Source organism: Oreochromis niloticus, linkage group LG10 (genome assembly GCF_001858045.2).
Source record: "Oreochromis niloticus isolate F11D_XX linkage group LG10, O_niloticus_UMD_NMBU, whole genome shotgun sequence".
NCBI lineage: Eukaryota > Metazoa > Chordata > Actinopteri > Cichliformes > Cichlidae > Oreochromis > Oreochromis niloticus.
Window position 1 is genome coordinate 15,150,749 of NC_031975.2, and position 15,516 is coordinate 15,166,264.

Consider the following 15,516-nt stretch of genomic DNA (forward strand, 5'->3'; position numbering starts at 1 on the left):
AAATTAATCACTCAGAAATAAAAGAGGACTAAAACAAATATATAAATATGTATCGTTATTCTGTTGCTGTCTCCCTCTCCTGACTACACGTGTTTTCTTGTTCACACCTACAATCCGAGCGCACCACCAAGCGCATGCAGCAAAACGGCGAGGCGGTGGTACCGGGTGGAGCTGTATCCGTGCTCCGCCCGCCTTCGCTGATTGGGTTGAAAATTACCCCGGCTACCAACAACATGTGCATTTTTTTCTTACCCTCTCGCAGTAAGCAACGCCCACACGGAGGACCGGGAAAGTCGCTTCAAACTGCAAAACACGCTGCTTGCTCTCAGACTAATCAGGAGACGAGCGTGTTTGGAGAAGAGAGGCAGAGCTCACCTTCATTAGAGCCGATGCTTGTTGTTATGCTTTTTTTTTTTTTAAACCCACCTAAGTGTTAAAATAGATCGTGGCAGTCAGGTTACTAACTTAAGTCACTGAGTCTGTTCCCCCTTTTTTCTACCGTTTTTTGAAATCTAAACTCATTCATTAACTTAAGACTGGTCTCGGAAACTGCTGAGTGCGCTCACTTGGTGCTTTGGGTGAACAGGTGGCGCAAGCTCCGGTACTCGTAATTTGTTATTACGCAGATAACGGAGTTAAGATACTTTACCGGACGTTAAGCATTTAATACCTGCATTTAAAGTGGGTGTGATTCGGACTGCGTATTATCCTCCCTTGTTAAAAGGGGACACTTGACAAGGGAGCTGTGATGCCTGTTGCAGACAGCGACATGGTAGTGGACAACGGGCACGGGTTATACGAGGGTAAAATTCCAAACAGTGCCGGGAATGAGAGTATCCTACCGGCCTCCCTATGCAGTCCTGTAACGGACATCCTCAAGAACTTTTACCACACCAAACGGGTCGGGAACTATATGATCGGGAGGAAGCTGGGAGAAGGATCGTTCGCCAAAGTTAGAGAAGGTCTCCATGCATTAACAGGAGAAAAGGTAAGCGGACCGCAACAGACTGTATAAAACATCGCTTCTTAATATATGTATATATATGTATATGTGTGTGTATATATATATATATATATATATATATATATATATATATATATTTTTCATTTGCACAATTTTAAAATCTATTTTGTGATCTCATGACATGTCATCTGGAATTAACAGTTGGCTTGACTCTTATAATTCATTGCCTTTTTGTCATTTTAATGAATTTTCTTTTTAATTTGCGGAGTTTTAATTTTGACTGTGCCTCACCATTTATTGCTTAACGTCTGTAGTGGTTTTAAATTACATTTCAGATACTGCCCAGCATGGCATCTGGGCAGTATCAGATGTCATGCTTGCTTGGCAACGCATTCCTTTCGCCTGCATGTGAACAGTGGGAAAAGTTGTTTATATTGAGATACAATGCGCCAATCCAGGACTTCCTAATTAGCGGTTCTCTCCTCAGAGAAAGTGATCAGCTCTGATTGCGCCTTTGTTAATTAGCGCATGCTGCACCACACCAGCAGCTGCTGAATGCCGAGTATAGGTTGTGCACAGCAGGAGCTCCTCTAGTGACAATATTTGCTAATTGTGCGTGAGAGAGACACAATTATCTATGTGTCTTTGTCCCTTCTCCAACCCCGCGGATAACGCGTTGATCGCCCTGCGTTTCTGAACCTATGCTTTGTTTGCTGCTGCTGGTGATCTCACCGTATCCCCGCGGTGGGCGCGCTAGAGTGTGACAGGACCAGAGAGGAAAACTGCCGGGCCTATGAGAGAGCAGAGCTGCTACTTGAATATGAAATCTTGTCGTTGATAAATGGGCTTCAGCCTCATTATGATTCCGCCATCGCAGGGGGGGTTTGATACGGGCTACCATTGGCCACTGGTTGCCTTTGTCTCTTCAAGCTTTTTTGAGAAGGAGCCAAAAAATTTGCATATTGGAAAAACAAGTACGTCTTCTTTTTTTTCTTTCTTTCTTTTTTACTGTTCGCTCCTGCGTTAAATGCATACCATTTCTATAGGTGATGCGCAGGCTATAATTTGCGCATGTGTCACTGAAAATTCCTAAATTTGCATATTAAAAATATTTCGGATCACACTCAGCTCCTCCCTTGCTGTAAAGCAAACGTTCCTCTCACCCACCCACTCACAATGTCTTTGTTGAGGATGATGCAAACGCTGGCAATCGCACATCCAAACACTCTCCCTCACTCATTTGAATACAGGCGTCCAACAGGCGCTTGCAGGGAACAGGAGGGTATTGAGTTTATTCAAGCACATGGGGGTGAAAAGGAAATACAGGAGCATTCCCAGATCCCCCCACCCTCACTTTTATGTTTTTTTACATTACTAGAAAGTCAGAGTAAATGCATGGAATTTAAAAAGCAGAAAAGGGGTGTGGGGGTGAGCAGAGGTAAGAGATGGGGCTGTCATGGGCAGGCGGCTCAGGAGGTCATATGTGTGTGTTTTTTATGTCTGTAACCCACTTTCCCCTCCATACCCCCCCACCCCCTTTCTGTCTGAGGGGTGCCTGATGATAAACAACCGAATCCCTCAATAGCCCCCAGGCAAGAGTGCACACCCCTCCCCCTCTATATCCCACCCCCTCCTCGTATAGAGTAGCCAACTGTAAATACAGTGCCCACCCCACCCCATACATACCCCGCACCCTTATCCATGCTACATTGTGTAGACACAGGCCATCTATTATCGTGACAGAACACCGCACACACACACATGCATGCACATACAGGCAGGTTTAATTAGCAGTTGTAAAAAGGTTTTCAGCGCTGAATCAATTACCAGTCCTGAAAGGATGAAAGTAAAAATGAAAGACAAGCTGAAGGTCAGAAGAAAGAGAAAACACACACACACGCACACGCTACCACTTTGGCCCTCACCATTTCATTAATGGATATGGTGATTAGGTTCACTTGTCATGCCTTTCCATGTCTGTGGGCTCTCCTTGAGATGATTTGTTGTGCGTGGTAGCCATGCTCTTGAACTCAGTCTAGACGGGATACAAGGAGACATGGATGAAATAGAGTAGATGGGTATGTTATTGAATGTAATTATCAATAAAACTGAAGGAGAGTCGTTGAGTTAAAGGACATGTTCTGGGGCGTTCGTGAGGAGATTCTGTGGCTTTCCATCTGTATTTGTTTCAGCTTCTTGTGTGTTTGGCTGCAACTAAACCTAGACAAATGGGGGAATGTTAACTGTCCATTTGGCCGTGGTGCCTTCTCAGCATATAGGGTAACATTTGCTTTTCATCCCAGTTTATGATGGTTCATTAACCCCTCCGGGTCCTTCACACACACACACACACATACTTCCCCCTCAGCTGCAGGGCCTTGTGGCGCCCCCACTAGTAACAGCTGTGAGGGAGAGGTCAGTTTTGAGTTACATACTCTGAGCAGCTCTTCACCTGTTACGCTAAGGCGCTCTGAAATCAGCACTGTGCTCCCTTCTCCATGGATATTATTCACAATATTGCATGCGGCACGGTTTACAAGGCCAACAATAGCTGTTAACTTAGTGCTTTGTAAAATATAAAAATAAAAATAAACTCACCCTCCTCTCTCCTCCTGCATGTTTTTTTTCAGGTGGCGGTGAAGGTGATCGACAAGAGGAAGGCCAAGAAGGACTCATATGTTACCAAGAACCTGCGGAGAGAAGGTCACATCCAGCAGATGATCCGCCACCCCAACATCACTCAGCTGCTGGACATCTTGGAGACAGAGAACAGCTACTACCTGGTGATGGAGCTTTGTCCCGGTGGGAACCTCATGAACCGCATCTACGACAAGAAACGCCTGGATGAGAGAGAGACGCAGAAGTACATCCGACAGTTGGTGCTGGCTGTAGAGCACCTGCACAGGGCTGGTGTGGTTCACAGGTAAAAAAACCCAAACCAAACCAAAAAAATAAGTATATAAGCATATAATGACTGTGCCATTGGATGTGGGTCAAAGGTAACTTTAAGACTTCTGGGTCAGACATGATCCTCTTTCCCAAAGTGTGGGTTAAGTCTTTCTTATGCACATTACTATTAATCCATGAAAGCAGATCTGTCTTCACAATAACTGCATTGTAATAATTTAATGTTTTCCATTTAGGTGCTAAGAGCAAAAAATTTACAGCAATGCAGTCACAATATTGTTAATTTTAGGGTTTTCTCACATGATAAAAATGTTTGAGATTTAGGGAAAAAACATGCTGCATATGTTTCCCAAAGCTCTTGTGAGGAATAGTCTTTGTTATTTAGAGCCTGGGAACTGAATTTCTATCACCGTGAGATGGCCTCTGTAGATAACAGGATTTCTGCTACTGAGGAGGGATCTGAAGATACACAATAGACTATGAAAATTAAGCAGCATGACCCACATTAGGAGGGGTTATGTCACGGTTCAAGAGGCGGGGAGTAGATTGTGTGATACTAAAGGTTATCTAATTATCTAATATAAGGTTATCTAATATAAACATGGACCTTTGTTTCACAGGGACCTCAAGATAGAAAACCTCCTACTGGATGAGCAGGACAACATAAAGCTTATAGGTAAGCCCCGATGCTCTGAATGTTTTTTCTGTGCACAAAACGTTATACAGAAATTCTGTACATGTATTCAGAAATACAAGAATCCACATGGAAAGAGTAATGTTCCCTAAGCTCTCACCAAAGTGCTAACACCCCTGTGTTTCTTTAATGGGCAAGCTGAAATAATAAACCCACTCACCCTACCACTCCTTTTCCTCAGATTTCGGCCTAAGTAACTGTGCTGGCATCTTGGGATACTCTGATCCCTTCAGCACCCAGTGTGGAAGTCCAGCTTACGCCGCCCCTGAGCTACTCTCTAGGAAAAAGTATGGACCAAAAGTGGATGTCTGGTCCATGTGAGTTTAAGGTTCTTTTTAGACATTTGATAATAAACATCAGTTTTATTTAATGAGTGCACAGAGAGCTGAAGTGTGTATTTGGGTCTTCCAGTGGTGTTAACATGTACGCAATGCTGACTGGGACACTCCCATTCACCGTGGAGCCGTTCAGTCTTCGGGCCCTGCACCAGAAGATGGTGGACAAGGAGATGAACCCGCTACCTCCCACGCTGTCAACGGGTAAGTAATGAAAACACGACGGCACAAACCTGCTGTGTGCAGATAAAACGTAAAAGTGGAGGGTTTTTGTGATGTGAATGAAATCTGACTGGTTGGCCTTCAGAATTTTGAAAAATGATTTTAAAAGCTGCTTATTTAAAACTCTAGAAGCAAAAGGATAAATAACTTGAGGCTTAGTGGCTTTGACATATTTAAGATTCTTTATTACGTCTTATTTTAAACCCTTCAAAAAGAAGTTCTGTTTTCACATATCCTGCTTAAATGCAGTTAAAAACCGAAAAGCAAAAAAGCAGAAAAACAGGTGACGGGCGCAGGAATGTACATTCGTGCACATCATTGCATAAGAAAGCAAGAAATTCTCGGTGATTTCACTGGTAAGCGTTCCTTCAGAGTCGAAACATGATAACCTTTTGTGCCTCTTTATCAGGGATTAGGTAGCTCTTCCAGTGAAGCCGCTGGCACAGATTCAGATTTTTTTCTACAGTTTTTCTTTTGTTTGTTTTGTTTCCTCAAGCAAATCATTCAGTTCCTGAGAGGGTTTCTCAATGTTTTTGTAGACTTTAAGAAAGTAAAATTGCTCATAGGCTTGACTTTGCCTTAGAGTCACAGAATATAGTGTAAATGTCCTACATATATATTTAGATATAATTACACAGATAAATTCAAAGGTAGTTCCTCAGAAGCTTGCGTGCGTTGTGGAAAGGGTGTGCATAGGTATGACGAGAATATCAGGTATCAAATTCATTTCACAATCTCTGCACTCGTTCTGCAGTCACTCCTTCACGGCACGTCAGAACAGTCGCTTGCATGCCGCTTATATGCAAACTAAGGGGAGATAACTTAACCCACTTCTATAAGCACCTATTATACTATAACGACATGCAACTGCTTTAGTTATGAAACAGTTGATTTAATAATGATAATTACTTTATCAGTTTCATCTATTTTGTTGTTGCAAAAGCAGTTTCATTTTGCAGCGTTGGTAATTCAAAAGAATCTTGAATCTTAAGGATGTGGAGGAAGAGAGCCAAGTTTGTGGCCTGGGCATAAACACAATGATAACACGACATGATTCTAAAACTTGTCGTAACGTGTTTCAGCACCGAGAAAGCTGCTCCTGTTTTACGCGTTGATGAGCGTGCAGAAAGAATAACAATACACATTTTGATTTTTCTCGTTTCTCAGCTGCCATCTGTCTTCTGAAGAAGCTTCTTGAGCCAGACCCCAACAAGCGTCCCAATATCCACCAGGTGATGGCTGACTCCTGGCTTCAGCTGGCCAATAAGAACACAGGGGCACCATACCTCAACAGGTAGATGTACACAGATTTAAATTGCTCAGATTAAAGTTTGTGTTTGCTGTAGTTTGTATTTAAAAGCTTAATTTGTCAAGCATCGTTAAATATTCTTTTTTTTTGCGTTAAGGATCCACATTGAAGAAATCAACCACACGGTGTTGCTGCATATGACGGAGAAGATGGGCTACAAGCACAGTGAAGTTCTGAGCGCCGTCCTCACCAATCGCGCCTGCCACACTTTGGCTGTCTACTTCCTCCTCAACAAGAAAATGAAGAGACTCTCCAAAGAGTACAGGGTACGTATATTTATATACTTTCCTGTCTGACGTCAGTGAGTGAAGTGAGTTTAGTGAGAAACGTTTATTTTACTCACTTGCACACCCTTTTTCCAAGGAGTTTGTCATAGTAATATTTCAAAAGGACCAGGAGTGTTTTTCACAGCAATTAAGTGTTGTGACGGGATGACGGAAAACATTCAGTCATCAACACGTGGCTGCACAACACATAGAGTTGGCTTTTAAATGTTGCTTATGTGTCTGTTAAGGAGATGCAGTTCCAAGAGAAAAAGAGAGGAGAAAAGCAGAAAAACGAATACTTCCAGACCCAGTGGAGGAAGCACGTCGATAAGCTGACCATCCCCCCGAAACAGACGCCCGTCTACCTGGCTGTCAGCAAGGGGCCCAGCAAGGAGAAGAAGCACAGAACAGGTGAGGATTTGCACAGTTCAGTGCAAAAATAATTAAAACAACAATTAGGAAGCAGTATATATTTTTTAATGTTCACTTTATTTATTGTATCCATTTTATTTACTTTTATTCATACAGGGTAGGTTGACTGAGCATGCATGTTCTTGTACAGCGACCTGTTTCACACACACGTAGTTACCCAGTCATCCATCCATCCATCCATCCATCCATCCTTCCATCCATCCATCCACTGTTTGTCTGTCCGTTCATCCATCTAACCACCCACTCATCCATCTGAGAGGAAACATCCAGGACAACTTGCCAGTCACTCGTGGGGCAAACAGAAACACTAAAATCTTAATCAGAAATTACTTAAGAGAGCATAGTGCAGACGTAAGTTCATGATATAGAAATAACTGAACTGAATCAAGCTTACGAGAGAGATTAGCACACATTTAAACTCCCTTCTCACTTACCTTTAAGTGGTATTGAGAAAGTCTGTGTGTTACAGATTTGTCTTCTGTACCTTTGGCTTTACATCTGCTGTCAGATCATTGTGTCTGTCAGGATCTTGTTAATGGCATACAGACAATGGCTACTCAGGCAGAGGTTTAAGAAAAGATGGAGTTCCCACTTTTTTAATTAATTAATTTTAATCTTCATTAAATATTACAGCAAAAAACAATGTTTCACAAAAGCTAAAGTGTTTCTAATTTCATCCTCAGGTTTACTGCGTGCCATAACTGGTGGGCACCGTAATTCACCTCTGGCACCTCCAGGCACCGTTGCTTCTTCCTCCATGGAGTACCTAGAGATCCACCCTCTATTCCCCAACACGCCACAGCAACGGAGGCGCCTGGCCACCCTTCCGCAAGTCAACACGAGCCCAGAACACAACATTCCCGCTCCTCCCGCGCCGTCGCCGATTGGCATGCATTCCTTCGGCTCGCTCGCCAAAGCCGAACAAATCGAAGACACCCCATCTTCGCCCTGGTACAAGCTGACTAACGGGACCCTTTCCCCTCCACGCCACGTCTCCGCCTTCCAGCCCGACTCCTCTTACTTGAAAAAAGCCACAATCCCCAGTCCGCCTGTCCTCATTGTCAATCCACAGCCCAAGAAGAGCACCTCGACAGATTGGTGTGGTTCTTCTGACACTAGTGGTAGCCCTCCCAGCACTATAGGAAGTCCCCCAGGGAGCTCAGCTTTTAGCCCTCCAAAGTCTGCCTTCAGTCCCCTCAATCCTACCTCAGCTTTTAGTCCTCCTTCCAACAGCGGTAGCAGTGATCCCGAGAGCCCAACGCATCGCAGCAAATTCCCCTCGATGGGAATCGGACAGATCCTAAAGAAGAAGGTCCAGCTGCAGCCATTTACATTTCGGCCAGAACAAGTCGTCGAGGAAGTCGTGTCCCCTCCTCCCTACCCCATGCAGACTCTCCTCTGTGCTTCAGGTGCACTAAAAACCCTCTGCTGAGTTACAAGATTTAAAAAAATAAATAAATGAAAAAGAAAAAAAAAAAGTTGGACTGAACTCGAGGCCCCTTTCAACATTTTTATGTTGGGAGAGGTCTTCCAGAGCGGCCTTTTGAACTGTGAACTGTCCCTTTATTGCGACTGAGCCACTTTTCATGACAGACTTATTTAAAAAAAGAAAAAAAAAAGGTGGTGAGAATATAAAATGTATTACCTCTTGTTACCACACTTATTATGTAATGTGAGAAGTGACACTGAGGAGATAAGATCTGAACGGATCCGTGAGCAATGACTAAATCTCTCTGTGTCCTAAATACGGAGTGGACATGGGACATCGTGTAATATGAGCCTTGCCAATAACAATTGTACACACACACAAACACACACACACGAGTACACACTGAACGATGTATTATAGACCAAGTTAGAGATACTCTCTTATGTAACATTGGTGTAACTGGTTACTAATTGAGCCGCAAACTGATTCACACCAGCTAACAGACCCCAACTTTTACCCTAACCCTGATTTTACATGTATAAATGTTTTGTCTCTGTGAAAACTCTGTATAATAGCCACTGACATCCAGTCAGCTGGCACTGTGTCCTATGCTGACTGGATGAAGAAGCTCACTGCACTATTCTTGAAAACCAAAACGTATAGTTAGAACGGTGTTTAACATCTTTTACCTCACTGCATTTATTCATGCATTAAATGTGGAACAGCAGTCGGCTGTGACATGCTTGTGTGGATCGTGTCACAGTGTAGCAGTGTGTAAGTGTTGCCATTAGAATCAACACACTAAAATAGCCGTAGGTTGCAAGAGTAGAAGCATATTCTCACTTTTATATAAACGCCCTCATAAACCTTCACTCAGCACTGATAGCAACTTTTTTATACACAAGTGTTGCATCACCTCTAAGACCCACAGGGAATCTGTAAAAGTCTTGACTTTCTCACAGCAGGATATGCCTGTTCCTAGTCAGTTTGTAATAAAATAAATAAAAGAAAAAAGAATAGAGCATCAAAAGCCTTATGAAACAGATCAACCTCACCACAGGTTGAGTGTATGAAAGTGGAAAGAACTGCTACTAGGATCATCTGCGGAAATAATTCACTTCCTTTTGTCTTAACGCTGTAGTTTGTGCAATAGTCTTAAGTGTTAACTGCAATGATGAGTATTTGCCAAGAGCTCTGAGACATGTGAAAAATGTTCCTGTAAATAACAGTGCAGCTCCTGTGTTCCTGTTGCTTACTCCGTTCTGTATGAACAGAAGTTTAAGACGTTTATCTGAGCCGACACTGTCACAAATTAGTTGACTGTACAAAACAAAGGGGAAAAAAACGAACAAAAAAAAAAAAGGCTTCCACGGGCACACGAGGCTTCTCACTGTTAAAATACTGTAGAATCTCTTCATGTCCAAATGAAAAGTTGCATGAGTCAAACTTGTGTTGTCAGCATTTGAAATTATGTCTTTGTACCTTTTTTCTGGTTGATACTGAGATTGATATGGACTTGGGTGGGGGGGGGGTGTCTTTTTTTTAAGATTTTGTAAAGGATGGTTTTGTTTGAGTGTCAAGAGATTTCTATGCTGTATAAAGTATTTTAAATATTTATACTGAATCCTTTATGTGTCTATCTGGTCCTTTAAACGCACCTGCATGCTGTCTGGCTTCATTCTTGCACGTCACATGTTCACATGGCACATCTGAGACTCATTGAAAATACACAAACTTTTAATTATGATCATTAAGTAATAATATGGTACTCAACAGAATCCAATATTCTTGCTAATTTATGTACACTTTACATAAAATCTGACATCTATCCTTAAAGCTCTCATCTCCTAGAGGACTTGATGACGATTGGCTTTCACAGTGTGAAAGGATTTACGTTACTGAATGTGCCACTTGTCTCACATACCATATGCATTTCCCACGAAACACCTATGAGAGGTTAAAAACAGCATGACACTCCCATGCAACAGCTGAATGATCCTTGGTTTGACTACATGCACACTCGCACACTCACACAAACATTACAAGCCCTTCCTTCTCACGAACACACACGTTATAGACACTAATCTACTCAGCTGTGCCTCCCTAAACCTCTCTGGGTGACGCTGCCCTGTCGAGACACAGAAGGGGGATCACCAGAGCTTTGAGACAAACAAGCACATGCACAGGACACCACAAACAGGGCTGTCCGATTAAATCAGCGTGGCTAAGCTGATAAAAGCAGAGGGGCAAGAGGAGCCCTCAAATATGTTAAAGCCAGAGCCTTTTGTTTATCAACGACAGGCCAACGGTTAATCAAAATCCCTGGTTGATCTGGTGACATAAACAAGCTCTGACCAGGAATACTATGCATGAAGGATATTACGGCACACAAACAGATACTGTCATGAGATATAGCTGAGTGTTGCTGCGGTAATTGTGTAATTTACCGTTAACTGATAAAGACAAGGACCCAAAAAGGCGCCACTTTTGACTAAACACGTATTGTTTCCAGAAACTGAGGTGAGAGATTGTGGTGGTGAAGGACATGTTGTAACAGTTTCTACCACTTATTTCAGCAAAATCAATGAATCACATTTACGGCAAAATAAACCGTGGTTGTAACCGAATGCACGAAAACTCTTGCCCATTTCCCAAATACAAGCATTTGCTTTTTTCTGGTGTTAATATGAATCTCACACGCTGTTGGCTGAACAAAATACAGCCAAAGCCATAAACATTTGAAGGGCAATGCAATTTGCTTCACTTCAAATCCACCTTAAAGGACAGAAACCAATTAAGCTATAACTTAGGTGTAGACCTGTAGCTTTAGTTCAAAGGGTTTAAATGATATTAACGTTTAATATATTTATGAATTAGAGTAATTTTTCTTAACATAGTATCTGCATTTCCTGAGGCTCCAAAGTAATTAGACAAATGACTCAGCAGTGGTTTGGTGGCCAGGTGTGGCCTTGTTATTTCATTAAAAATTCTACAAAGTAAAAGCTCTGGAGGGCAGTTTTTTTTCATTAGCTGTTCACAGGAATTTAGGAAGTAAAGGACGCTTTCAGTGGGAAGAAGAAAAGAAAACACACCTAGGGCAATTTAACTACATTGTAACTACCTAGAATACCATGGAATTATTGGCATAGATTAAACCTCTTCACAGCATGTAGCAGAGTGTAAAACACTGTCACAGAGGTAGATGTAACCTGGTCGAAGTCTACGATCAAGTGACGCTTTAATAAATTTAGCATTACCACCATTAACAGTAGAAAGATAAAATTAGGAGTCGATAGGAGACCTCTAAAAAGACGCACATACAGATGTTGTAACACTAATTATGGGGGATGGTTATTATGTGTCTTTTAATGATTTCTTTGAATAGTTTTTTTCCAGGGTGGAATAATTCACACTCCAATCCACACAGGGTCAAATGTATAAAGGCTCAAATATATACATACTTTCACTTACTTCTTTTAATATGTGGAGCTGAATGCATTTTAATTTGACAAGAAGATGCCTGTTAACTTCTTGTTAGTGATTACAATTAACAGCAACTGGTAGTTTCTCACGTCTAAGCTGGAAAATCAACCTATTTAAATTCTGCCTATAATGAGGGTCAAATATGCAGCCAGAAAACTTCCAAAAGCGCATGTATATATTCGAGCAAATATGTCGAAAATCCAAAATAAATTCAAAATTTTGCTCCCAATTCCTATTTTTTTTAAATTTTCTTTTTAAATCATTAAAGGTATATGCTGTACAATCACTCCACCCTGGAAAAAGAACTGTTCAAAAAAATCATGAAAAAAGCTCAAATTTAGGAGTGACATTCATACCTATGATTGTATATAAAGGTCTAACCGCAACAATCCGTTGGGTTTAATATACAATATACTATGCATCAAGAAGCCCTAATAGCTGCTGTAAAAAAAATAGTCAGTAAAAAAATAGTCAGTGGCGTAGAAACAGTTCGTCAACATTAACTCATCCAGACCAGCTCATTTGCAGCTTTCTCATCTGCTTGTCTGCTTGGAGATCTTACATCTGTTGATTCACCTTCTGAAATGTGAGCAACTCACATTACACTAACAGCTCTAACAGTCACTAAGAAAACAATCCTCTGAACTGGAAAGATGGATAGAAACCTTTCAGTATTTCAATGGCAGCACTCTGAATACATTTGCAAATAAAGACAAAGGGCATTAAAAACAAATAACATAGCTTCTCTCAAATAGCTATTAGAACCTGTTTATCAAAGTCATTTTTCTCGCCCGACTACTTCTACCATTACAGCACCAGTGACATAAATGCCACTATTTGCCACATCCCCAGTGCCTGGATGCATGCACCACCTCATAGCCTGTCAGCTACCACTTGTATCATAGTAATCTGAATTGTAACACCCATTTTAGACATAACATACTGTGCAAACGTCTTTAGGCAACATTTTCTTCTTTATATTTTGCAAGGAAAATGGGAAAAAGGAGCTGTGACTTATTGAAATGTGTGAACACACATGGAAATGCAGTATGTAAGGCAAAAACAGAGTTGATCTTTATTCTTCAGCGCTGAAATGCTGCCCTAAACCATGACAGAGCCTCCACCCTGTTTCACAGTCAGACACTCACTGTTGTACCTCACTAGTGAACTACATGTTGATGAAAATTTAACCCTAAAATCTTAAATTTGAATTCATCACTCCATAAGACCTTTTTGAAAGAATGCACAGGTAAACATACAGCTCAAATAAGTTATGGGAACATTTCAACCCCACATGTGATACCAATGAACAAAATATTGAACTTGAATCTAAATATCACGCTACCTCTGATCTCTTCATCAAGTCTTATCTTTAAAATTGAACTTAAAATTTCTACTGCCTTTAATTGTATTGGCAACTTTTATACTGGTATATGAAGATTCTAAATATCAAATATTTATAGTTTCCCTCCAAATATCATGTCACATTTCACCTCTGACCTCACTTTTACATTTCACATCTGCCTTTCTTTCAATTTTACCTCAAAATCTTTAAAGAAAGTCTGTCAAGACAAAAAGAATAATTCCAGATAAATGAAAACCAATAAATAAATATGTTCAAAATTATTGTTTTAAGTATATTAAAATCAATTTTAAGAGGGCAAATAACAGAATCTTGCACTTTCCACTTGTTTTTAATGCACTGCAAACTTAATAACAAAATAAATATATTTAAATTACAATACTATTCCCTTAAAAGTAAACACTGTCCTCTTGGAGTGCTTCTTGTTTAGTTTTTTTGTATTTTCCACGCCATATCAACTGTTTCTAAGCTGACTGAGCTGAGCCAGTGATGTGACCTGATTAGACCTTTCTTTATGTCCTGAAGACAAAACTCAGGGCAGGAAGACCCAGAAACAAACAGCAACTGAAGAAATCATATGGCAAGAAACTCAGCATCTGGTGTCCATCATTTTCAGACCGACTAGAGTTGTTTCTCAAATTACTGTTCAGCCTGCGGAAATGGCTGTAATTCCTAAACTGTTATTGCAACATGTCCGTTATTGTGGTGAACAGAGGCAAAAAAACAGTACCATCCAAATATTGAAGGACCAGACTGTGAGTCCCTAAGTAACCTTGAGGAAAACGATTTTTAACCTCTCACATTTTCAAGGTTGAACAATTTATGCAAAGAATAGCAGAGTTTCAATAAAAGTATTTGGTGAGGTAAAGCTTCAGACTGCTTTTTGTAAGAATCTGACTATAGAGCCATTAATCTATGTAGTCTCGGGAAGCATTATTGGAAAAACAGATTATTTTAAAATCAATCTGTGTATAAACGGATCAAGTAGCAATAATAAGCTTGTGATAAACACCGCACCAACACGACAATCCCCATATGAATGTAGTATAAGTGGATATTTTTATCACTTTAGAGGAATGTTAACCTTTTCCTGCCAGATTTAGAACAGAAGTTGAACAATTGTGACTTTGCTGTCAATAATATGATTAATAATTCTCTTTGGAAAAAAAAAGAAAAAATAATCATTCTGATTCGTCAGATGACTGGCACTTCCTTTTAATGTGTGGCCAAACTGACCACTTACTGTTCAGCAGGAATTTAGTTTTGTCAGTCTGTTGAGGCTTAGGTCCTGATGACACTAATCCCTTTTTCAGCCCCCTGCTCGTCACATATACAGATAGACACACGCACACACTCTCACCAGGGTGTCACTGGCAAAGGGACGAGGCTTTGTGTCTGAGAAAAACAGACGATTAACCTGCTACACACACCAGGGATGTTTGCACACAGACAACCTGAACATCCAGGTCCAGCCACACAGACCAGTACAGCCTCCCTCACACCAGCAGAGGTGGTGGAGGAGGAGGAAGAGGAGGAGAGAGTGAGAGGCAGCCAGACTACCTGGCAGCCACGGTCGTACACAAAGACGCAGGGGGAAATAAACAAGCAGATGTTTCTAATGAAGTAGGAGGCTTTGTTTGAGCACTCAGAGGGGATTGGGGTTATTCCGTCAGACGAGTCACCCACTGGACGGTTACATAGTTCCATCACAGACACAGAGGAAGGTCATCAACCTTGAGAGGGCGGCAGCCTTTGCAGAGACGTTTTATTAGTTAATCTAAACTGGGTGAAGTTGAACAAAGACTTAAGATCATCTTACATTTGGGAACCTCCCAGATGAAGACGTTTATTAACCGACCTTCCAACAAATCTGTGGGAAACAAAGACAAAGATGGCACCAGACTGTCTCCATGACTTAAATGTAAAAAAAACAAAAAAAAAGAGAGAGAGAGAGAGAGAGAGAGAGAGAGACCATACTGCTGGTCAGTCAACCACGCTGGAAAAGTCCAGTGGGATTTTTATACATTTGTTAAGCAGATAATTTAGTTTTTAATAATTATCTGTTTATTACATCATCATTATTATTGTTTATTAAACAATATTTTTAAAGCA

At 41.1% G+C, this 15,516-nt stretch overlaps 1 protein-coding gene across 1 annotated transcript; it reads left to right on the forward strand.

The window, feature by feature from the left end:
* Positions 1–230: 230 nt before the first annotated feature.
* hunk (hormonally up-regulated Neu-associated kinase) lies at positions 231–10,182 on the forward strand. The gene is made up of 9 exons (XM_003446883.5): positions 231–988; positions 3,595–3,887; positions 4,492–4,547; positions 4,747–4,882; positions 4,977–5,104; positions 6,290–6,416; positions 6,529–6,697; positions 6,946–7,108; positions 7,813–10,182. The coding sequence occupies exons 1-9, from the start codon at positions 749–751 to the stop codon at positions 8,559–8,561; spliced, it is 2,061 nt and encodes a 686-aa protein (XP_003446931.2). The 5' UTR covers positions 231–748; the 3' UTR covers positions 8,562–10,182.
* The last annotated feature ends 5,334 nt before the right edge of the window (positions 10,183–15,516 follow it).

Coding starts and splice junctions, on each gene's coding strand:
- hunk (XM_003446883.5), top strand. CDS start 749: ATGCCTGTTGCAGACAGCGACATGGTAGTGGACAACGGGCACGGGTTA. Junction 4,548..4,746: donor GGACAACATAAAGCTTATAG/GTAAGCCCCGAT, acceptor CCTTTTCCTCAG/ATTTCGGCCTAAGTAACTGT. Junction 4,883..4,976: donor AAAGTGGATGTCTGGTCCAT/GTGAGTTTAAGG, acceptor TGGGTCTTCCAG/TGGTGTTAACATGTACGCAA.